General features: G+C 48.3%; 10 protein-coding genes across 10 annotated transcripts; 4 read left to right on the top strand and 6 right to left on the bottom strand.

The window, feature by feature from the left end:
* Positions 1-449: 449 nt before the first annotated feature.
* On the bottom strand, positions 450-1,322 carry N7469_009820 (RNA methyltransferase; the record flags this gene model as incomplete). The annotated part of the gene is made up of 4 exons (XM_056648725.1): positions 450-694; positions 750-1,042; positions 1,096-1,194; positions 1,246-1,322. The coding sequence occupies 4 exons, from the start codon at positions 1,320-1,322 to the stop codon at positions 450-452; spliced, it is 714 nt and encodes a 237-aa protein (XP_056495856.1).
* A 211-nt stretch (positions 1,323-1,533) lies between these two features.
* Positions 1,534-2,727, top strand: N7469_009819 (uncharacterized protein; the record flags this gene model as incomplete). Its single annotated transcript, XM_056648724.1, has 3 exons — positions 1,534-1,707; positions 1,767-1,850; positions 1,915-2,727. 3 exons carry the CDS (start codon positions 1,534-1,536, stop codon positions 2,725-2,727), a joined length of 1,071 nt encoding a protein of 356 aa, XP_056495855.1.
* Positions 2,728-3,011: 284 nt separating this feature from the next.
* Positions 3,012-3,937, bottom strand: N7469_009818 (MICOS complex subunit MIC26/MIC27; the record flags this gene model as incomplete). Its single annotated transcript, XM_056648723.1, has 3 exons — positions 3,012-3,674; positions 3,757-3,846; positions 3,926-3,937. 3 exons carry the CDS (start codon positions 3,935-3,937, stop codon positions 3,012-3,014), a joined length of 765 nt encoding a protein of 254 aa, XP_056495854.1.
* A 268-nt stretch (positions 3,938-4,205) lies between these two features.
* N7469_009817 (mitochondrial intermediate peptidase) lies at positions 4,206-6,593 on the top strand (the record flags this gene model as incomplete). Its single annotated transcript, XM_056648722.1, has 1 exon — positions 4,206-6,593. The coding sequence occupies one exon, from the start codon at positions 4,206-4,208 to the stop codon at positions 6,591-6,593; it is 2,388 nt and encodes a 795-aa protein (XP_056495853.1).
* Positions 6,594-7,698: 1,105 nt separating this feature from the next.
* N7469_009816 (uncharacterized protein) lies at positions 7,699-8,592 on the top strand (the record flags this gene model as incomplete). Its single annotated transcript, XM_056648721.1, has 1 exon — positions 7,699-8,592. The coding sequence occupies one exon, from the start codon at positions 7,699-7,701 to the stop codon at positions 8,590-8,592; it is 894 nt and encodes a 297-aa protein (XP_056495852.1).
* Positions 8,593-9,916: 1,324 nt separating this feature from the next.
* N7469_009815 (M protein repeat protein) lies at positions 9,917-13,858 on the bottom strand (the record flags this gene model as incomplete). Its single annotated transcript, XM_056648720.1, has 3 exons — positions 9,917-10,064; positions 10,125-10,195; positions 10,313-13,858. 3 exons carry the CDS (start codon positions 13,856-13,858, stop codon positions 9,917-9,919), a joined length of 3,765 nt encoding a protein of 1,254 aa, XP_056495851.1.
* Positions 13,859-15,101: 1,243 nt separating this feature from the next.
* N7469_009814 (uncharacterized protein) lies at positions 15,102-16,748 on the bottom strand (the record flags this gene model as incomplete). Its single annotated transcript, XM_056648719.1, has 1 exon — positions 15,102-16,748. The coding sequence occupies one exon, from the start codon at positions 16,746-16,748 to the stop codon at positions 15,102-15,104; it is 1,647 nt and encodes a 548-aa protein (XP_056495850.1).
* Positions 16,749-17,256: 508 nt separating this feature from the next.
* N7469_009813 (serine/threonine-protein phosphatase 2A activator) lies at positions 17,257-18,818 on the top strand (the record flags this gene model as incomplete). Its single annotated transcript, XM_056648718.1, has 3 exons — positions 17,257-17,888; positions 17,945-18,296; positions 18,354-18,818. The coding sequence occupies 3 exons, from the start codon at positions 17,257-17,259 to the stop codon at positions 18,816-18,818; spliced, it is 1,449 nt and encodes a 482-aa protein (XP_056495849.1).
* Positions 18,819-19,147: 329 nt separating this feature from the next.
* Positions 19,148-20,444, bottom strand: N7469_009812 (Saf4/Yju2 family protein; the record flags this gene model as incomplete). Its single annotated transcript, XM_056648717.1, has 3 exons — positions 19,148-20,312; positions 20,369-20,378; positions 20,432-20,444. 3 exons carry the CDS (start codon positions 20,442-20,444, stop codon positions 19,148-19,150), a joined length of 1,188 nt encoding a protein of 395 aa, XP_056495848.1.
* Positions 20,445-20,830: 386 nt separating this feature from the next.
* On the bottom strand, positions 20,831-21,631 carry N7469_009811 (NAD(P)-binding protein; the record flags this gene model as incomplete). Its single annotated transcript, XM_056648716.1, has 1 exon — positions 20,831-21,631. One exon carries the CDS (start codon positions 21,629-21,631, stop codon positions 20,831-20,833), a length of 801 nt encoding a protein of 266 aa, XP_056495847.1.
* Between the last annotated feature and the right edge of the window lie 475 nt (positions 21,632-22,106).

Below are 22,106 nucleotides of genomic sequence, written 5' to 3'. Positions count from 1 at the left end.
GTTTATAAAGCGCGCATCTGGCAGATATCTAGGTCGTCAACTATCCAGATGCGACACGCAGTCGACGTCACGTAAAAGAGTGGACAAGGAGGGGACAGCGAAGTGAAGGATGGAGACCGGGTTGAGGCGCGGCAGCGGCCAAAAAGCCGCGCGCCCGAGCGCTAACCCGATTGGGTAACCAGCTTATTAGCGGATACTTAAGACCTTCAGGTTTTTGGCTGTGAGATGATCTATAACTAATCAAAAGGCAAAATAAGAGTATTTTCTAGCAACAAAAAATACCAAAAACGAAAGTGTAAGTTTAAAATCATGAATTAGATGGAGTGGGATTTAAGCTATAGTCAACGCAGCAGAATAGCCGGCCTCAAACAGGTACGGAAAGCAAGTATCTAGCTGTAAAATCATAAAGACGCTCATTAAATTTGGATATTGGTAGAAAAATTGAAAATTTATTGTACATTGAATCCACCGTAGTAGATACATAGAGCTTTGCTGTGGCCTTCCATGCAGTAGTGCATCACTGTCGCCTTAACGTCGCCCTTAACGAACTGCGCGAGTTGTTTCACATCTGAAGTCCTGGGCAAATACAAGGCAACATGTTCGCTGAAGAGAGAGTATTCTTTGAAAAGAGTCTCGAGGGGATAAGGCTCCATGGTCCGCAAGTTGAAGACTTCATCAGAGCGATATCCCGGCCCTACAAATACGAGAGTTAAAAATGATCACAGATGGAAACGGCAGAAAAAACATACCACCCCACGGAGGGCTTGAAAAGATGACACTGTATGGGGCCAAGTCTTTAAGCTGGTTTTTGAGGATCTGGAAGCAATCTCCTTCGAAGAAAGTGATCTGTTTTTCTACCCCATAGATCTTCGCATTATGCTTGGCGCATTGTAAGACCGCGGGGTTCTTTTCAATGGCATAGACTCGTTTCCATTTCCCAGATTTGGCGAAAGCAATCGTATTACCTCCGGCACCAGCAAAAGTGTCGATCAAAATACTGCGGCCATTGGGTGCTCCCTCTGCGATATGTTTCGCGATTTTACTAAGAACCGTTCAGTCTGATATAAAATCGACCAAGTTTCGATTGCGACTTACTTGGCGACGGGCTCTGGAGTCACTCCAAACCAAGCGTCATCAGTGAGCCAAATACCTTCATCGTATTTGGAAAAGATCCGATAACGTTGAGACCAGTAACTGAATGACAAGTCAGTGATGTTTCAACATCGAGCTCGCGGTAGGTCTCACTTTTGAATATCCCACGGAACTTCTTGTAGACTACTGTAGTGATGCACCTCCGGAGGTGCCTCCTCCACATCGGCCATAGTGTTGCTTCTAGCTTTCAAAAGCAGTTGCTGCACATCAGTCAAGATAAACCTGGGAAATCATCTTTGATAACCGATAAAGCATGGAGAATGTTTGTTGTGTTTGCATTGAATTGGACAGCTCGCGCATGCCCCGAGCTTCGTCCTCTCCAAGCCTCGACTACTTCTCCCCGGGTTTCTTTTTAGATCGACTTAGTTGATACTCTACGAAATGTTTGGGGCACTTAATCGGTTCATTGGCCGGTTAGATGGCGAGCCCACTCAACAAACTCGAAATGGACCTAGTGACAACGCTTTTGGGTTCCAGGTACTTCGCAATAAAGACAAAGATATACCCTTGGAGCCATGGTTTGATTTTGTCGTGGGAATAAATGGGCATGCAATTGTATGAGAGCTATATGATGCCCATACTGCCGGAAGATTTTACTAATACATGGCATATAGGAGGATCCTGACCCAAACCTCTTTGCGACGGAGGTTCGCAATTGCGCCGGCTCAAGCGTGACACTGGAGGTCTGGAGCGCTAAGGTATGATAAAGTGATCTGAGACTTTTAAGAAGAATTGAGACTAACAGGAAGTTCGCTATTCCAGGGACAACGGACTCATACGGTTACTGTTCCAGTTCCCGCAACGAACCCATCCTTAGGTGTTGCTCTACAGCTAGCCCCTCTAAACTCGACCCAGAATATATGGCATGTGCTCGGTATCCCTTCACCATTAAGCCCAGCATACCGTGCAGGTCTTCTTCCACATTCAGACTATATTATTGGTACCCCGAGTGGGACTTTGCGAGGAGAATCAGCTCTCGGTGAACTGGTGGAGGATCATCTCGACCGCACACTGGTTCTGTGGGTGTACAACAGCGAGTTTGATGTGATCCGAGAGGTAGAACTAGTCCCTACTCGAGGATGGGGTGGTGAAGGTGCCGTCGGTGCTGAATTGGGGTTTGGTGCCTTACACAGACTGCCCGTTGGACTAGGTGAAGAGGTTGAGGGACCCGGCGAGCTCGTCTTCGAGACCAGAGAGGATGGTAGCTCTACGACATTGCCGGAGGCAAGCAGCACTGGGCCACAATATGGGACACCTGGGCAATTCCTGGTGCCCGCGAACATGGCATCACCTCCCCCTCTTGCCTCGCAGACAAGTGTGACTTCACCTCCAGACGCTAGGTCATCATCGAGTCGTCGTGGAAAGACACGCCCTTCCGTATCCCCTAATAGGGCGTTCGATGACTATTTTGCAGAAGGTGAACAGAAGAGCCGAGAACAAGACTACGCACCGTCCCGGAAGGGAACACCTCTTCCCCCGCCGCCAAAGGCCGGGGTTTCTCCAGATTCTAGTACGCCGGCCCCTCCAGCAGTCGAGGCGGTGGAAGGAGAGCCTGGCCCATCCCAAGAAGAATAATGACAATGAGACTATCGTCGGATTTTATGTCGATAAGCATGTATTTTTTTCTCCAGAGTTATACCATTTGCAGTGCAGTACATTGCTCCCTGCAAAATCCCGCAGGCGAGTCATATCTAAAACAATGAAATAGAAAACTTCAAAAGACGGATTTCTGTTGACAAAAGGAACTAGTCCGGATTAAATCATCGGATCTGCGAGTTCTAAACGTACATATGCAAAAAGTGGACAAACCCCTCAAACCACGCTAGGGCAGAACGGTATAAAAAACCCAAAAATACTTTCTAGTGACCCTTGCTCACCAGCTCTTCCAACTTCTTGCGGCCTTCACCAATCTTGTCTTCCATCATCTGGCGGGTCATCTGGCTGTGCGCAATGCTGGTGTACCAGATACGCTCTGCTCGCTCGCGGACAGCAAGGTGTTGGTCCGCAACAGCAGGGAACTTCTTCTCATACTCCCAGGCAAGATCGGAGATGTTGCGCATAGTAACGGGGAGAAGAGACCAGGCCGCGACGGTGCCGAAGGCGAGAGGAGACATGGTGCGGAGGAAGATACCGCGGTTGCGTGACACAATGGAGCCGGCCATGGCGGCCACAACAACGTAGACACCACCGGGAGTCAGACTCTCGCCAGATTCAGCAGAAGGCGCAAGCGAAGCAACAGTGTTGGTGAAGGCATTTTCGATGTGGAGGGCCCGGGAGAGGAAGTTGTTGAAGCCGGTCTCCGCGGCAAGGGAGTTATTATAGAGGAAGAGACGGGCTTGTCGGACCTGGGAGGTCAGGATGTCTGTCGGGGTTGGCGAAGAGGGAGTGGATGGCGACACCGGAAGCGAAATTTCCTTGGAGGGAGCCGGGGATTCAGACACAGGCTCAGATGCAGGCGCAGGCGCGGCGGGCTTGGAAGATTCCGGGAAGTCAGATGGGATGTCGTCGTAGATGGGTTTCCTCTGTATCGGGGGCAAGTCGTCATATGTCAGATATATACACTTTGCAATTCATGGCATTGATAAAATAGATCGGATATCTCACGTTCAGAGCGTCTTCCGCAAAGGCCGTCTGCTTAGGATACAAGGCCATGCTTCCTGCGAGGAGGGTGGCTGCGATCGGAGCCACAGCCCGCTTGAAGCGTGTCAGTATGACATTGAACAGTCAATTGCACTCAATATCATCGAGTCCAGCTTAAAATCATTCCACATACCTGCTGCAACATCGGCCGGGAACGACATCCTGGATGTGGGGGGAGGAGGGAAGGGGAGATGAGAGAGATCGGGTGAGGTTTGAAGCAGCAAAGTCGGGTTGAAGTGAGGCGGGAACTCTTCGGCTCGGCGGAACTCAGAAATCTCCGTCATTGCCCGTTCTTCTTCCCCAAAACTTCTCGACTTCTTCCTTTCGTGATTATCTGGTGGCTTTTATATTGCGTTTTGAAGGTGGGAACTTCGAGCTTTCATTCTTTTCGTTCGATTTGAACAGTTTATATTATGTTTCGCCCTGTCGGGCGCCGGGCGTGGACATGCCGCAAATGTCTCCTGCGCAATCACTCCCGAGCCTTCGAAAGCGCCGCGTCTCCTGCTCCTCGATCCCAACCAGATTACATTCCAGTTGACAATAAATCACCAAGAAAGGATGCCGATGATGATTCCCTACGCCGGGTTTTTGATTCCCAGCCATTTTGGAAAGACTTCTCGCGCCCGAGAACTGGAGTATCGTCTAAGCCGGCGGGCTTAGTTCAGAATCAATACCTGACAAGCCCTGACGGATTTAGAGCGTTTGCGCATATATCACTTCACAAATGCCAGGCGATTGTGACAAAAGTACTCGAGGCCTCGACTTTGGATGAATACCGCTCACTAGCACGGAACCTGGACCGACTAAGTGACCTTCTTTGCCGCGTCATCGATCTTTCAGACTTTATTCGAACCATTCACCCCGATCGAAAAATCCAGGAAGCAGCAACGCAGGCGTACGCTCTTATGTTTGAATATATGAATGTGCTGAACACCACCACCGGTCTTCACGAGCAACTAGGCAAGGCCCTGGATAATCCGGATGTGACATCGCATTGGACAGAAGCAGAGACCATCGTGGCTAAGATCCTGATGAAAGACTTCACGAACTCAGCAATTCATATGCCACCGGATGAGAGGCAGCGATTTGTTAATCTCTCCAACGATGTCAGCCAGGTTGGGTCTGACTTCTTTGGAGGTGCAGAGCCAGCTAGGGCACAGGTAACATTTCCTGCCAACAGCCTTCAAGGGCTTGATCCTATTGTGATCCAGCAAATCAAGAAATGGAATAATAAAGCGCCCGTCCCTACAATGGGAATTGTCCCCAGACTCGTTCTACGGTCCGTACGGAATGAAGATGTGCGGAAAGAGGTCTACTTGGCAACACGAACTTCTAGTTCTCGTCAAATCCACCGGCTTGAGAAACTCTTAATGAAGCGAGCCGAGCTTGCCCAGCTTTCGGGGTTTAACAGCTTTGCTGACATGACATTGAGCGATAAGATGGCTAAAAGCCCCGAATCTGTCTCCAATTTTCTGACTTCTCTGATCTCAAGCAACCAAGGCCTTGTCAGCGAAGAATTATTACAGCTACAACAATTGAAAGGCAGTTCCTTGAAGCCTTGGGACCACGCATATTATGTTCACAAGCGTGTGATGGAATACTCGCAGTCTCGCCGGTCTCGTGAATTGAGTGCCGTTCCCGAGTTCTTCTCCCTGGGAACAGTCATGCAAGGGCTCTCTCGGCTTTTCGATCGTCTTTATGGTGTTCGTCTTGTTCCCCAAGAGACTGCTCCCGGGGAGACCTGGCATCCGGATGTCCGCCGGTTGGATGTCGTGGACGAGTCCGAGAAGCATATCGCGGTCATTTACTGTGATCTTTTTACTAGAGCCAACAAGCTGCCGAACCCAGCTCACTTCACACTTCGCTGCTCACGTGAGATATCCGCCGATGAGGTTGCTGAATGTGCTTCCTTACACGAGTCTGCGCATCCAAATGATGGCATGGCGACAGCAGTTGATCCCCACACCAAAACCTTGCGACAACTGCCAACCATCGCCCTTGTTTGTGACTTCCAAGAGCCAATCATGAATGGATCAGGTCGTCCTACGCTCCTCAGCGAGCAGAGTGTACGCACCTTGTTCCACGAGATGGGCCATGCCGTGCACTCGATCTTAGGCCAGACGCCGCTCCAGTCGATTTCCGGAACGCGATGTGCTACTGACTTTGCGGAGCTCCCTTCAGTATTGATGGAAAGTTTTGCTACCGCGCCTGAGGTTCTTTCTCTGTACGCGCGTCACTGGAAGACCGATGAGCCTTTGTCCGAGAATATGATGCGTAGCATGGAGCTGGACCGTACTGCGCACGGATCTATATATGGCGCTGTTGAAAATGAAGCCCAAATTCTTATGGCTCTCGTTGACCAAGCCTACCACTCTATCCCTTCAACGGATGCAGTCAAAGGCATCGACACCACTGATATCTACCACAAGGTGTTCTCCCAATACTCTAGTCTTCCTGATCCCGAAAATGTTCACCCCCGGACTTCGTGGCAAGGCTTCTTTGGTCATCTTTATGGATACGGTGCTACCTACTATAGTTACATTTTTGACCGCGCGATTGCCAACAAGATCTGGCAGGATGTCTTCCAATCTGGTCGCACATCTGTAGATCGGGCTGCTGGCGAACGATACAAAAATGAAGTCCTTCGCTGGGGTGGTGGTCGTACTGGTTGGCAATGTGTTGCTGGAGTTCTGGGAGAAGAGAACCCATCAAATGCCAACGGTCGTCTGGTTGAAGGTGGTGATGAAGCCATGCGTGAAGTTGGCCGATGGGGCTTAGGCCGAGATGGTGTGTCCGGCTAACATGTCGGCTGTGTACTAGTAATCTTACAATGATATCCTACATAGTATATGTAAATAAATAAAAAACACGGAACCGGAATATACTCCGCTGTCTTCCATATTGTTCCAAAGTGAACCCCTGTAAAGTATTGGACTACGCACTAATTCAAATGCTTCATGTGAACGGGGTTTCCCGGCCAAGAAGACAACGTTGTAGATCTTTGAAAGAAACTGTGGCTTGGCAGCAGCAGACCCTTCTATTAAATGCGATAATGCAGTAGCCTGGCTTTGACAAGCTTTGATTGGGTGTATTGTCTCAGTTGGGACAAGGAGCGAAGCCATATTTCGTCGGCGGCTGAAGCCAGAGTGTCTCCATGTCTCACACACTCCTTTGCGTATGTTTTGGCGAGCAATCAAGCCAGTAGACAATCACTTACACTAGGCCAGGAGATTCAGAGTGAGTATACATTATTCTATTCGATAGATCAGAGGTCTCATTGACAGTGTTATTGGATGGCAGATTATGATGCTTGCTTCATTTCCCTGTTATGATCGCCCGAGCAGATATCCAAGGGCATGTGCTAGTGTGCTAGTCGATGGCTTCGTGCATGTGGCTTGCTGCGATGATACGCCTGGGGCATGTAGTTGCATGTCGGTTCATGCCATGAGGGGTGTTTGTCGAGCTCGTAATTAATTCTTGGCCAAGGTAGAAAGTGATTCTGGTGGTTTTTATTCTCTTTACTGAGACATCACACTTATGACCTGAATACAACCGATATTAACCATCCCGCTACTACGCTGATATTTTATTTCTTCTTCCTCCCCTTTCAAGTTCTTTACAAGGGCTGACAGACACTAGAAAGATCATTGCTTGAGTTTTTCTCAGGTGTTTGTCGTGATAAATGCTTGAATCTATTAGATGCACCTCCTCCGCCGTGTCTTGCTTTTGAATTTCTCACCTCTATTACCCTAAGAGGTGAGATACAGGGCAGTTTGGAGGTGAGGATACACGGTCTCTTTGACTCTTTCATATCCCACAAGTGCTGCTTTTCCTACGACTTCCCCTTCTCCATATTATTACCATCGTCGTACTTCACACAGCCCCGATACACTCGATAGCCTCAACATGCCTCAAGTTCGCATTGACCGGGACGACGCATCGATATCAAGTGCTGCTTCCTTCTCGACAGCCTATGACTTACCAGCGGGACCCCCACGACCACTTCGCCGGCGAAATACAGTGACTACGTTAAAAAGATGGGCTTCGAAGAGGGTCTCGCGACCATTATCGAATAATACCAACGTCAACGAGTTAAGCGAGAAGAACCTTATCGTTCTAGATCAGGCTACACAATTTTCAGAAGCAAAGAGCGACGCTTTGGTCCAGGACCGGAGTATATCAGGGAAGATGGCCGTGAGAAATAGTTTCGTAAAGGGATCCGAATTTCTTCACAGAGTCTCTGGGACAGGTCCTTCGCTACATCCCATACAACTAGAAAAGGACCCATACCTAATGCCCGAATACGATGTATTCTGCCACCAATTTACTCTATCAGGTACCCCGCAAATGAAAAAGGAATTCGATATCTCGATGGAGGCGGAACGGGGAGAACAAGCTACGAATGCATGCAGCTATCTAGCAAACCAGAACCATATTCCAACAACTTCACATCTTGCTGAAGAGTCTGGATCTTTATGTGGCAACTTTGACTACCAACCGGAGATAATACACGCCCCATCAGTCGAATCGAAAGAGAAAGATTTGGTCCTAAATGACCCGTCGTTTGTTTCCTCACGCCACAACATATTACCTACTCTTTATGACAAGTCTCAATCAGAGGAGAAGGTGGCTAGTTTCTCAACAAATCAAGATATCCAGCCTCAACCGCCCTCTCAAGTTATGACGCCCCTAATTTATATGGAAATGCAACGTGCTACGCGTGAGAGAAGATTATCCCGACAGAGAAGCATCTTTCAACCGCTCAGGTCATTATTTTCAAATACGCCAGCAGACAAATAAGTTTTTTGAAACGTATTCAGTCAATGCAAAATTTGCTCTAAATGAGCTTCGGGTTTATCTTGCAAAGTAGAACCCGCCCTCTAAAGAGACTCGTATATAGACGACACAAGTCGGAGTAGTAGTCCTCAAATTGATGCAGGTTGATAAACGACGAAGGCAAGGATCTTTCTACATAGAGATCCTTCTTGTCTTTAAATCCCCTGTTGAGAACACCGCCAAGTCCCTGGTAGGAGAAGTTGAATATCGTGGCTGACAATACGAGATCACGTTTGGCATTGGCGATCATGTAGCTAACGAATCCCCAACAAGTTAAGCTGATCAGTCCCTCGTCAACCCATTCAACGTCTCAAACATTGCAATAAGCTTAGAACATGGCCGAAGAAACACAGAATCCTCAAACCTACAACGGTGCTTGTCACTGCGGACAAGCGAAATTCGAAATACGCTTATCTTCACCAATATCGGGACAGAACGTTGTACGATGCAATCGTGTTAGCCTCCTTCTTGGATCATTTACCTCAGAAGAAATAGAAGGTGAAGATACAATTCTAACAAAGTACTTGTTTGGCTCCAGCCTAGATAGAGGGCTCTATTTGCCACGTTAATGGGTATCTAAAGGTTTATCCCAAAGCGAGCGATGTTACGATTCATCACAGCGAGGGGGATGTCAAGGTATCAATTCTCGAAGTCATAACAACCAACGTCAGCGATAGTAATAGTTCATCTAGGAATATCGGTTTGCTTCTAAGAAGTTTCCGCATTATTTTTGCAATAATTGTGGTACGAGTTTATATGCTCACTCTGAGGACCCGGGTCTTGCGGATGTTACGGCTGTTAATGTAGATTCCACTGTCTTCAATTTCCAACTTAAGGTTGTCATTGATTTTCGGAAAACTGATTAGACTGGTGCTATTTAAGTCCGGACATTGGCACATATCGACATTGCGGATTTGAAGATCCTTCAACATGATGGACGAGGCAATACTTTTGCCTGAGTAGTACTCAGTCTTGAACGGGGCATCGAGAGTATTACTACCTAGTAGGTACTACGAATGCTAGAAACAGAATCTTACATCCTTCAACACAGATATGTACATGTACAAGTAACGACTCACCTCTAGAAGAGAGTGGGACGATAATATTAAACAATAAACGTATGTGACGTAAAGTTGGCTCCAACGGAAGGGTATCCCGAGTCCTATTACATACAACGAGCCAAGACGAGGAACGAACGAAATGGATCTAACAAAAGAAAGTCATGTCATCTTGCAAGGGGATTCCATCTCTAACAAGTGAGCAAACAGCCACGAGTGTCCTAAAGTATCTACCTAGCGGTAGAACCCTCATCAGATCGACTGCGACTGCTTTCTGATTCATGGACTGAAGCTGTTGTTTCCAGGCGAGGAGTTGATGAGGCGCTGCGGATGTCAGGGGTAGCTCGACGGGAGAGTTGGGCTAATTCTCCGATGAGTCTGCAAGGGACATGGTTAATATTGCTCTGTAACACGTGGATGTAGTATGGAGATACTAACTTGCGATGCTCATCATACCATTCGTCATTAGCGAATCGGATATGTTTAAGCTGTTCCTGAATGCTTGCCATCTACAAAAAAAATAATGATTAGTAATTGTATGATATCAAATTATTTCAACCTCATGTAAATGGATGGAAAACGGGTAGGTCTGAGGAGTAAGAAGACTTTAAACGGGGATTTCCCACCGTTCCCTCGATGGATGGGCCAAGGTCCTCACCTTCCATTGCGGCTGGACCTCCCTCCTCAGCTTTCTCGCTACCCTCCTCTGCCGATGCCCACCGGCTGGACTCCAACCCGGATGAAGTGCTCTTATCGTTGCCGGCCTTCAGAGCAGCAAGCTCTGCCTCGAGTTCGCGAACGCGACGACGGCCACTGGAGATAGCGCTGTCGACGTCACCGAGTTGGTTGAGAAGTGACATGTTCTTGTCAATCTGATCGTTAAGGTCCCGCTCGCCAGCAGCAAGCTTCTCCTCCATGGTCTTGTTTTGGACCTGAACTTCCTCTAACTGCTGGCTTGTGGCGGTGTGCTTTGCCTTAAGGGTTTCAATCTCAGCCTGAGACTGAGAAAGTTGTGCCTTGATAGCCTCTAGATCGGATACATTGCTGCTTGATGCGGCAACGGATTTCTGGAGCTCCTCAATATGGGCAATGGCCGCCTGGTGCTTCTCAATAAGTCCAGCATGTTCAGCTTGCACCTGAGAAAGTTCAGCAGAGTGCTTGTCCTGGAGATCGCGAGAAGCAGTAGTCACCGATTCCTGGACTGCCAAGTGGGCTTTTTCGGAATCCGCTAGCTTCTGCTCGAGCTCAGCGACAGTAGCCTTCAAACCATCGACGACGGAGGTATCCGCCGCGGCAGACTTGGCCTGAGAAAGTTGCTCATTTGCTGCGGCCAGAGCAGCCTCGTGGGACTTCTGGAGCTCTTCAATGTTTGCCTTGTTCGCTGCCTCAAGCTGTTCCTTCAGACCGGCCAATTTGGCCTCTTGAAGGGTAAGAAGTTCCTCGATGGCCTTGCCATGTTCGGCATCAGCATCGGCTGCCTTTGAGGCTTGAGAAGCTTCAAGCTCAGTCTGGAACTTTGCCTTAGTTTCCTCGAATCCTTTCTGAAGCTCTGCGAGCTCCTTGGCGTGGGTTTCCTTGTCAGTCTGAGCCGCGCTTCGGAGAGTCTCCAGCTCAGCCTGCAGCTTAGCCTGGGTCTCTTGAGCCTGTTGCTGAAGCTGGACATCCTTATCCCGAGACTCCGTGTGAGTAGCAATTTCTCCAGCGTGGCGTTCCAGAGTTGATTTCAACTCGGCCTCAAGGGCCTCGACACGAGTGGCATGGCTAGACTCTAGGTCACGGTTCTTGGCAAATAGCTCGTCATGCTTTTGTTGAAGTTCGCTCAGAGCGCCTTCGTGGGATCCAGATGCCTCCTTAGTCACTCGTTCCAGTTCAGACGCATGCTCAGCCTTGATAGCCTGCAGTTCTTGTGAATGCTTCTCAATGGCAGCAGCCAATTGAGCAGCTGAATCCGCCGCCTTCTCTTCCAGAGCTCTGAGCTTGTCATCTTGCTCCTTCAGCTTACTATCTTGCTGGACATCCTTGGACTTAGTCTCACCCTCTAGATTCTTCAGGCTGTGATAAAGCTCTTCAGCCTCGGCCTGCTTGTTTTGAACTTCCTGCTGCAAGGCTCTGATCTCGCCGGTTCCAGTGGACAGCTGAGTTTCGAGAGTCTCAACCTTTTGGCGCAGGGCCTCGATTTCGTGAACAGCATCTTCCTGGGCGGAAGCACTACGTTCGTCAAGGGCCTGGCGAGAATCACTGAGCGCCTTTTCAGATGTGGTGAGCTTTTCTTGAAGAGCATTCACTTCAGCTTCATGGGCGGACTTTAGCTCAGAGATAGCACGATCGTGGTCGTCCTGACCAGCAGTCCGAGCAGCTTCCAGCGAAGCACGTAGTTCCTCCAATTGTTGAGAATGCTCAGTGCCGGTTGATTCAGCTGCGGCCTTGGCAACAGTGAGTTCCTCTGCGTGCGACGCTTGGAGGGAGCTCAAAGCAGTGTCATGCTCGGCCTTCAAGTTTGCAATTGCGGCAGCGTGAGAGGACTCTAGCTCCTTGGCGTTGGCAGCGCCTTCACGTGCCTCTTCGAGCTCAGTTTGTGCTTTTTCGATAGCTTGCTTCAGCTCGGCAATTTGCTGATCCTTCTCGGCAAGAGAGCTGGTTGTTTGCTCCGAGCTTTGTTGAGTAGAGGACTCGGCTTCCGCAAGCTTAGTTTCCAGAGCAGCAATCTGTTCCTTCATTTCAGCAACAGATTCGTCGGCAGCCTCCTTTGCAGCTACAACCTCGTTGTTGGAGTTAGACAACTTTTGAAGCTCAGACTGAAGGTTTTCGATGACCTGGTTGGTTCCTTTGAGCTCTCGGTCAAGGTTATCACGAGACTGAGCCTTCTCCTCTGCGCGCAGGGCCTTTTCGGATTCGATCTCAGCTTTCAAAGCATTGATCTGTTCTTCAAAGGTAGTTGCCGCAGCCTTATGGTCCGCTAATTCCTTCTCGAGAGTCTCTAGCTGAGCCTTGTGGGTTTCCTTCAGCTCTTCAAGTGCAGCTGTAGCAGTGTCATTGCCCGAAGCAGCAGCAGACTGTTTGGCTTCTTCGAGCTCCTTCTGGAATTGCTCTTCCAACTCCTTGCGCTGGATCTCCGCATTGTCAAGTTGTGCTTGGAGAGCTTGAAGTGCCTCGGCATGCGAAGAAGCCAATTTTTCGAGCTCTGCCGCGTGCTCAGCACGAATCGCCTCGGTGTCAACACCGTTCTCGGCAGATTTCTCCCCCGAGACAGAAAGTTGGCTTAGTCTTTCGTTTACTGTGTCAAGCTCACTCTTCAGATTGCTGACAGTCTCCTCACTCTCAGATAACTTCGTTTGGAGAGCCTGCAACTTCTCATCGGCTCCCGCGCTCCGTGCGGCGGAGCTTCCGACTGTACTAAGACGTTTTTTCGGGTCAGTTGCCGACGATGTGGTAGATCGAACAGTAGAAGATGTGGAAGTAGGCCGTGCTGCAGTTCGAGTGGCAGTTGTGGATGATGGGGTTGTGCGAGTAGTGGACGAAGTCGCCGATGTGAGTTTTCCAACAGGCTTGCTAGTCGAAGTTGCAGTGCGGGTAGTAGAAGTAGAGGTGGCGGGCTTTCTGTCCAAAGTTGAGCCGGCAACACTCGATCTACGATCGAGAGTTGAAGAAGTCTTCAATGGAGTTCGTGTCGATGTAGTACCGGCCATCGACATACGCTTGGCAGTGCTTGAGATACCTCTCTTCTCGTCTCCAGAGCTAGCAACTGAGCGCTTCTCATCCGCGGAACTACTGACCGAGGCACGAGATCGATGTGAAGAGGTCGTCGAAGTACTCAAAGGCTTGCGGGTTGCGGTTGTAGTAGTGGTGGGGCGGGTTGGCGGCTTGTTGAGCGTGCTGCTCGACGAGGTGGTGCCACGTGTGGTCGAAGCTGTAGGTCTCGACGACGTAGTAGAGGACGATGTAGGCCGCTTAGAGGCTGTAGAGCTCGAGACCGGACGTTTAGCGGTAGCCGTAGTGCCAGTAGTGCTTTTTGCGGGAGACTCTGGGACGTTTTCTTTGGATGCCTCGGGACTCGATTTGGCTTCCTCTCCTCCCGACAGAACAGTGGACTCTACCGGGGTGGCCGGAGGCGCGGTCTCAGTCTCTGGCTCGACATCAGAAGGAGTAGGGATGGGCTCTTCGGTTGAAGCCATATTGATCAATTGGTCCGATTAAAGTGCAGGAAGTATGTAAATTTGTTATTGTAATCAGTCGGAAGACACGGCCTTGGGAGGAAAAAGGGGCCTAAGCTATGTGATCAATTAGCACAAGTACACCTCAGAGAAAACGTAGTCAATGCTAGGCCAGTGAGGAACTGCAAATTGCACGGTTGAGACCCAACGCCAAGCTTGCATCGCATCTACACCTGTTGTTCAACGCTTCTTCGTTGTAGCCCAAGCTCAGAGCAGGAAGTTTATGTCCATGGAGGATCATTGAAGAAGTGACCTCGAATAGGATTATTCAAAGCTGAAGCTCATGCAAAGCACAGAGATTGCAAATATAGCAAATGCCTAGGCATTGCACATCTGGTGGTCTGTGTTCAAGGAAATATTGTACTTACACAACGCGTATAGAGCTATTGCAGGAAAAGCTCCAATGACTTGAAATCAGAAAAGTACAAGATCAAACCTCAACACAACAGGCAATCAGCCTAAAATGGCGACCACAAAATGAAAGAGAAAGGCTGATATCGCGCGATATTGTCGCAAAAAGGTTTGGAGAGAAAAGAAAAGGAGGCGGGAGTAAAGCGGTGGAGAGGAAGAGAGGAGGGGGGGGATCGCCGCTGCTTCAACGCGCGCCGACTAACCGAAATTGGGCGAAACTACACGAAGAGGGTCTTGAGGATCAGAAAAAAAAAGAAGACATTGTCTCGAGATATGTATGGGTCTCTTTGAGAATGTCTGGTTGCATACCTACAGGCCTTGGCTTAGACTGTTGACAGGCTTTTGGGCGTTCAAAGACATTTTCAAACATCTTTGGTATGTACGGGAGGTACACAAAGCGGCGGGTGAGTCTATGCCGATCATTATTATATTCTAAACTTTGTCCCCAGATGAAAATGAATTCCACGTTGCGGAAGGAGACACTAGTAAAATATGGTTCGAATTTTATTGATTTTTCTAACAGCTGTCGAGGGATGCATTTAATGAACATGAATGTCTACAAACAACCCCTGAAGCCCGCGCGTCTGACCAAAACAAAGACATCCATGGTTCACAGGCCAGCCCGATCCGCTGGAACCGAACTTGGGCCATCAGCTCGTCTCGAATTGGTAATAAAGTAAAAAGGGTATATAGCATCAAATAATCGAGCAAGAATGGAATAGCAAAGCAGAGAACGAATACGTAAAGTCATTTCGGGGGTCGGGGAATGGGAAGAAAAAGATATAAAGAGCGTTTAAGAAAGCCCCATTGCTTTGGCTTTGCCTTCCATGTCCCTCATACTCCGTCGAGGCAACTTATGACCCCAATGCGTAGCGATCTGGAGAAAAGGATTATCTACTTGATTCATTAGTGAATTTTTCAAAAAAAGAGTAGTTGGGCGAGACTGACCATATTCGACATATTCAATCATCCCATATCTCAGAACTCGCTCTTCATCTGAGGTCCAGCGTTCAGTTACCGGTGCGATGTCACTCCAGAAAGGACCAGTTTCATCAGGATGTTTAGCTCTCAATTGACCTGCTTTCAATGCCTTTGAGACGCGGTTCAATGGTTGGCCTAGAGACCGGGATCGGAATTGTGGCTCAAGCAACCCGATATATCCTTTGACAAGCTTGATACATATGGACAGCAGGTCCAGTGTCTGATACAGTTGGTCATATGCCTGTCCATCTGTGGCTCGATATACAATGAACCCCAGTTGAGGCAGAATAACCATTTTCGGTATGAAGTGCGCTTCAAATTGATCTATCACACTGGAATCTTGGAGAACTTCCGATGCATGCTCAAATAGCTGTCTGACTTCCGTCACAATGGATTCTTTGACATTTCGAAGCCGTGCCCACAGATCAGAAGAAAGATCATCAGGTCGCGAAATTTCTCTGTAAAGCCTTCGATACTCATCGAACAATAGGTGGAGATTTTCCAGATAGTTTGGCCGGGGCCGTGAGGCATAATGTTTCAGAGATCGTCCTTGTTCGTTGAGTTTCTTCCAATCGGAATCCACGCCAGTATTTTGGACCTCTTGGTCGAATCTTTGGCGTAGATCGCGAAGGAATTGTGTATTGGGATTGATTCGTTTTTGGTGTTTTTGTTTCTGTTTTACGGGTTGCTCACGAGGCTCGGGATCTCGATTGTCATCGGACTCAAGGATGGTCTCAGCGAACCCATGTGACAGATAGCTATGCTGAGTATTCTCGATCACTACCTCGACGTTATTTCGCGATGGCACCAATTGATGATGATCTTCGGGCTGCGGAGAGGTATTATCGTCAATATGCTCTGCGCTCTCTTGCTCTGGACCCTCGTCTGTTTCCTTGCCCATATCCTCTACCTCAAATTCATTTTGATTATCATCGCTCACGTCGACTGCGCTACTCGATCGCTGTTCACCATCTTCGGTTCTTTTAGTGAGAGAATCATTCAACTGTTCCTGCAGTTCCTCAGCCCCTTCTGAATGAATCATCAATTCCTCGGCATCTTCATAGTCAGCCACGTCGGGAGAGAGTGAATGAATGGGTTCCGCTTCAATGGTCTCTGGTTCACGATCAGGCTCGGGGAATTCGTCGGGTTCGGGACTTGGCGTCGAAGTGCCTTTAGTTTGACGAGTACGAGGCCTTCTCTGCTGTCGAACAGGCTTATTCTTCTGGGAAAGTCTTGGAGATTCGGGCGACGAGGGGATATCGTAGACACTGTCATGTCGGCTGGTGTGTTTCCCCTTTGTCGAGCCGGCCTTTGACAAGTTATTGAGGAAATCAAGGGATTTATTTGTCGACGGGCGCAGTTTTCGCCTTTTCGCAGGAGCCATAATTATAGTGACGTGGGAAGCACCTCTGACTTTCGCGGTGCGCGGAGTGCAGTCAATGCGAAGAGAGGAAGTCATGACGGCAATCGGTTTGACACCTCGTTTTTCAGGTATAAATACCTACTCCGACGCAATAACTAGTTAGTATATCACTACTGATATTAGTTGATCAACTAAGGTTAAGTGTAGGATGCTACTCATTCATGCCAGAGGGATTATTTATGTATCTACCTAGAAATTATCACAGTGCCGATTCTATAATGAAATTGCAAAGTAAAAAGTAAACCATAATGAATCACCCACGAACAAAGCTTTGAATAATCTTGAAAGAACATTGATCTAAAGAATTAGAGTCAATAAGTTAGCATGTAACCATCTGATATATATCATCTTTTTCTCATGAGATCTTAAAAAAGTCTAAGCCATTCACCTCCGTGATGTACATCAAACGCGGAGGTCACGGCGGAGTTGAAAGAGCTTGGGTGGAGCCCATTCGGAGGGCGCCACCACATCCCACTTTCCCCTCCACAGCTTTCTCAAGGCTGTTATTGTCTGACATCCTTCATACATCAGACCAACACTCATCATGGAAACAGACGGTAGACATGTGCGCGTTCTTCCAACGCTAGATTCATCCACGTCGCACGTCTTCAAAAAGCCCGTCAAGAAAATACACGAATCACAAGATGTCTCGGCGTTCTTGACGTCAAAAGCTTACACGGATATCATGACCTTCCTTCTGCAGTTGAATCGATCAATGTTTCCAGAAAAATATAACGACGGTACAACACAGTCTTGGCCGCTGAATACAGAAGAAGTACAATTCTCCGCACCTGTCCGACAATTACAGAACCTCCTCTCGAAACTCGAAGATATTATCACGGAAGTTCCACCAGACACCGGACCACGCAGATTTGGGAATATAAGTTTCAGGAAATGGCATGAGGTATTGGAGGAACGCGCGTCTGGTTTGTTGAAAGAGTGTCTACCCGCAGAGCTCTTGGAAAGAAGGTCTGCGGAGGCGGATGGTGTTACTGCGGAGGCAGAGCTTAAAGCCTATTTTCTGGGAAGCTGGGGAAGTGGGCAGAGACTGGATTATGGGACAGGTCATGAGCTGAGTTTTCTGGCTTTCCTGGGGTCAATCTGGAAGTTGAATGGGTTTCCCAAATCAGACCCCGGGATTGAAGAGAGAGCTATTGTTCTTGGTGTGATCGAGCCGTATGTTCCCCATCTAGCTTTCAAATACGTGAATCGTCCCTAACACAGACGTCTAGGTACCTGGAGCTCGTGAGGTTGCTCATAAAAACATACACTCTAGAGCCTGCTGGCTCCCATGGAGTATGGGGGCTTGATGATCACGCGTTTATTCCTTACATATTTGGATCTGCTCAGCTGTCCCCAGCTATCAATTCCACTGACTTAACCCCCGAGGAAGGTTCTATGCCAGATGCTCCTGATCCAGGTGGAATAGTCAAACCAAACATTGTGGAACGCGAGAGAAAGACAAACTTGTATTTTTCTGCTGTCGGGTTCATCTATGATGTAAAAAAAGGGCCTTTCTGGGAACATAGCCCAATGCTTTACGATATATCTGGTATACGAGCTGGCTGGGGAAAAATTAACAAGGTGAGTTTTTATTCTAATTTCTTTCGTACACGCTGAAACCTGACTTGGAATTACTAGGGCATGATCAAAATGTATAATGCGGAAGTTTTGTCTAAGTTCCCCGTGGTACAGCATTTCCCATTCGGTTCTTTGTTCAGCTGGGATCGCGACCCGTATGCTCTTGCGCCTCCATCCACCGTACACACTACCTCTGGTCCACAAGGGCGACCAGTTGTCCCAGATGCTGGTCCACCATCATCCGCAGGGGCTCGGCCAAATGTGGACAGCGGAACAAAAGCTCCGTGGGCAACCTCGGGAGCTGGAACAAGGGCTCCGATAGCCCCGACAGCGGCGCCTTGGGCAGCAGGTAGAAGGGATGGGCCTTTAGCTTCAAGCTCAACCAATGCACCAAGCGCGGCAGGCCTTCCGGATACTTCTCGACTGCCTCCCGGTCCCATGGCCCCCACACGAGCTCCCTGGGCAAGTTCCCAGGCTCCAGCTCCGCCTGGTGGCGACGGCCCTACAAAAGCCCCCCTGGGCTAAATGAAGATGATGTAGTAAGATACCCCTGAAGAAGAAGAATATGTAGTCGAGATAGTTGAATGAAATACCATGTCAATATTCTATGCCATATATTCTATTTGAATCAACCTCAATGTCCCCCGAGTAGCACATAAATAAAGCTTACAAAATCCACGGAAATTCGTGTCTCTCTAGAGTCTAGATTACGAAGATAGATTGATTTGAATCCTGCCCTATAATTACAAGTTATTGATTTCCTAATAAGGTCTGGTATATCGTAACATTTAGGGTATAGGGAACGACGAAGAAATGTGAGCGCAAATTCTGTACCAGAAAGAGCATATAAAACACTATTCAGAGTCAGAAGTATAGCTCACAAGCGCTGGAAGTGATGTCGTAGATAGGGTTTCCTTGGATATGCCTAGTGGACCAGCACTGGGCATATTTGAGGAACTGGAATTTGACTCTGACATACAACTATCGTCTTCAGGCCTAGAAGGTGAATCCACGCTTTTCCTGGAAATCGGCGTATTGCCCGTGGTCTTTCTCCTCTTCACACCCGCTTTCCAAGCTTCTTGGGTGTCGCTCACTTCGTTTAAAAATGGATCAACCACAGCACGCGTATTTCCGGTTAATTCATGACGAAGAGATGTTTTGTGTTGCGCAGCCAATTTATCAGTCTTCGTTTGTCCAAGACTACTGCGTTTCGTTTTCTGCGAATTGGAATTCGACGGCTTTTGAGGAATAGATGTCTCGAACATAGGTCGGACTCTTGTTTTTCGAGAAGCTTCAGTTCCCAGGATAGACCGATCCTCGCCGAAATCAACCATACCAGCTCGTTGACGATCTTCATCAGTCTCATCAACGAGTTCGATTCCCAGACTCATTTTATCCTGTAGTGCCTCTCGATTCGCTGCTGCCCTTTCAAGACTTTTCCGTTCAGTTCGAAATGTACGTCGCAGTCGTTTCGATTTCTCGTATGGATCCTCCCAATCCCTATTCTGACGTTCTTGTAATTCCAATATACGTCTCGACTCAGTCTGTGCGCGTTGCTTATCTTCTACCTTCCCTTCAAGTTTTGCAAACGGATCTTTCTCCGCTGGATCCTGCTCTGCCAAACCCAAACCATAGGGTCGAATGGCAATTTCCCCAGGTTGTAATTCTTTATCATCTCCGGTATCGCGTTTCCTTCCACCTTCAACCACTATGTATGCGGTATTTTGCGGATCAGTGCGAATTTCAATCCATCCTCCACATGTAGTGTGTTTCATGCGAAAACTGTATATTGGGGTCGAGTAGTAATTTCCGACTTTTTTCTTTTCGGCGTTGAAGCGGACTCCTTGGCCTATTATTGTTTCGTGGGGCTTGCAGTTTGTGCACCATACTGCGAATGGCATTTCGAATCGAACGATTAGTGCGCCGGTTGTATGGAGGTGGCGCGCTCGGGCACCGAGTGGGTGCTTGCCGGCGAGTTTGTTTGCAGATGTGAGGCCTTCTTGGTCCGGAGGGACGTAGCTGTACTTGAGTTAGAGAGAAGATTTCCTATAGATTCTTTTGGATTGGTAACCAACCGTCCCATATCTGTATCTAAGGTTAGCTCTTGGTTCCTGGCGCAAGGCGGGGGTGGTACTTACTGAAGCCCTGCATTGTGAAGTTGGTTGGCTCAACGAGCCCGTCGGACAAGAAAAAAAAATTGAAGTAATGACACAGATAAGACCAGTTGAGATATAACAAGGTTGACGCTGTAGACAGCCCACCTCGACCAGCGTGGCTGCAGAAGCCAAAAACCGAGAGGTGATCGCAATGCGGAATCTGGCGTGGCGCTGCGCTGCGGACCGAAGATCGCGGACTTAACGGGCATGACTCAGCCTGAGTGTGGCCGCCCGAGCTTCCATCTGCTCTACTAGTATATGTATATATAATACGGAGTCCAGTTTCATTCGATCCTACATTTACCATCAAGCCGAACTTTCTTCTGGGAAAATGTTGTTTCTTAACAAGAATCAACTAGCGTTGAAAGCATATTAATGTGATTAAACAAGTCGAGCCCCACCATTGGACTCAATCACGGTGCCAGTAACGAAATGATCTTTCATCACGTAGATATAACTTTCCGCCAAATCCTCCGGTTTACCAACAGTGCCGGTGAGAGAAGATTGACGGAAAATCTCCAGAATGGAGTCTACATTCGGAAATTGAGAGAAAAGTTCGGTATGCACTGCACCTGGGGAAACGGCATTGACTCGAATTGGCTTAAGGTCTACCGCAAGACCACGGACCAGACCTTCACAGCCCGAGGCCATTCCTGTGACAACGGACCATCCCGGTGCAGGCTTATGAGCTCGAACTCCAGTGGTGATAGTGAAAGAGCTGGTAGGAGAGGACTCGATATATTTCTGAATATATTTGGCCATTACCGCTGGCGCAACGAAACGAATATTCATGGCTGCGTAGATGATTTCGGGAGTGACCTCGTTCAGGGAAGAGAGGGGGAGTGTATCACCTGCAGTGGTGACGACATGGTTGAGCTTGATGGTACCACCGTTTGTGGCTGCTTCGAACAGAGATTTGAGGTTGGTGTCAAGGTTTGCGACATCAGACAGGTCACAGACGTGCGAGGTGATGGGTTGCTTTTCGACCTGTGAAGGGTATGTTTCCTTCAGTCGAGCAATAGTCTTATCTAGATTGCTCTGTTTTGAGCTGGAGATGACTAGTTGGGCACCATGTTCGATAGCGGCTTCGGCGACGCAGAATCCAATGCCAGAAGTAGCACCTAGAACCAGAATACGCTGGTTGGCTAGTTTGGAGGTATATTTGAGGGATGAGGAGGCCATTGCTTTTGGGCTCTAGAGAATATATGATAGATCTGTTCAGCATAAGAACATCCGGGATGTCAGGCTATTTTATAATGGATGTAGAGTACATCCGGAGATTATGTTAACTCCGTCATGGAATTCGGAAGCGACAATAGTTTAGCCCGGGCCGATGACTGCTGCGAAATCCGATTTATATTATTAATTGATAGATGAAGTAGTAAAAGAATGAACTGGCGTGCTCAAGCGCTGGTGTACTAGTAGTTAGCGTTTCATCCATATCACGGATGCTCTCCCATACTGGTACCATTAGTGTAGCATGACTGTACGTGATACCTAATTGAAAATCTACAATACAGACTGTGGCTCTTCTCTGCTTTGCCCTTAAACTTCAACCAGATTATCTGCTCTGAATTTGAGTATTCTCGAAGATAGCCTTCACTTTCAAATTCATAATGTCTGTCCGATGATGGCGGAGCAGTATGAATTGAGTAGA

This window comes from Penicillium citrinum (assembly GCF_028827155.1).
Source record: "Penicillium citrinum strain IBT 23319 chromosome Unknown utg000009l:1.0-4274883.0:1.0-4276374.0, whole genome shotgun sequence".
NCBI lineage: Eukaryota > Fungi > Ascomycota > Eurotiomycetes > Eurotiales > Aspergillaceae > Penicillium > Penicillium citrinum.
Note: the sequence above shows the minus strand (reverse complement) of the source record. Positions and strands in the feature narration are given on the sequence as shown.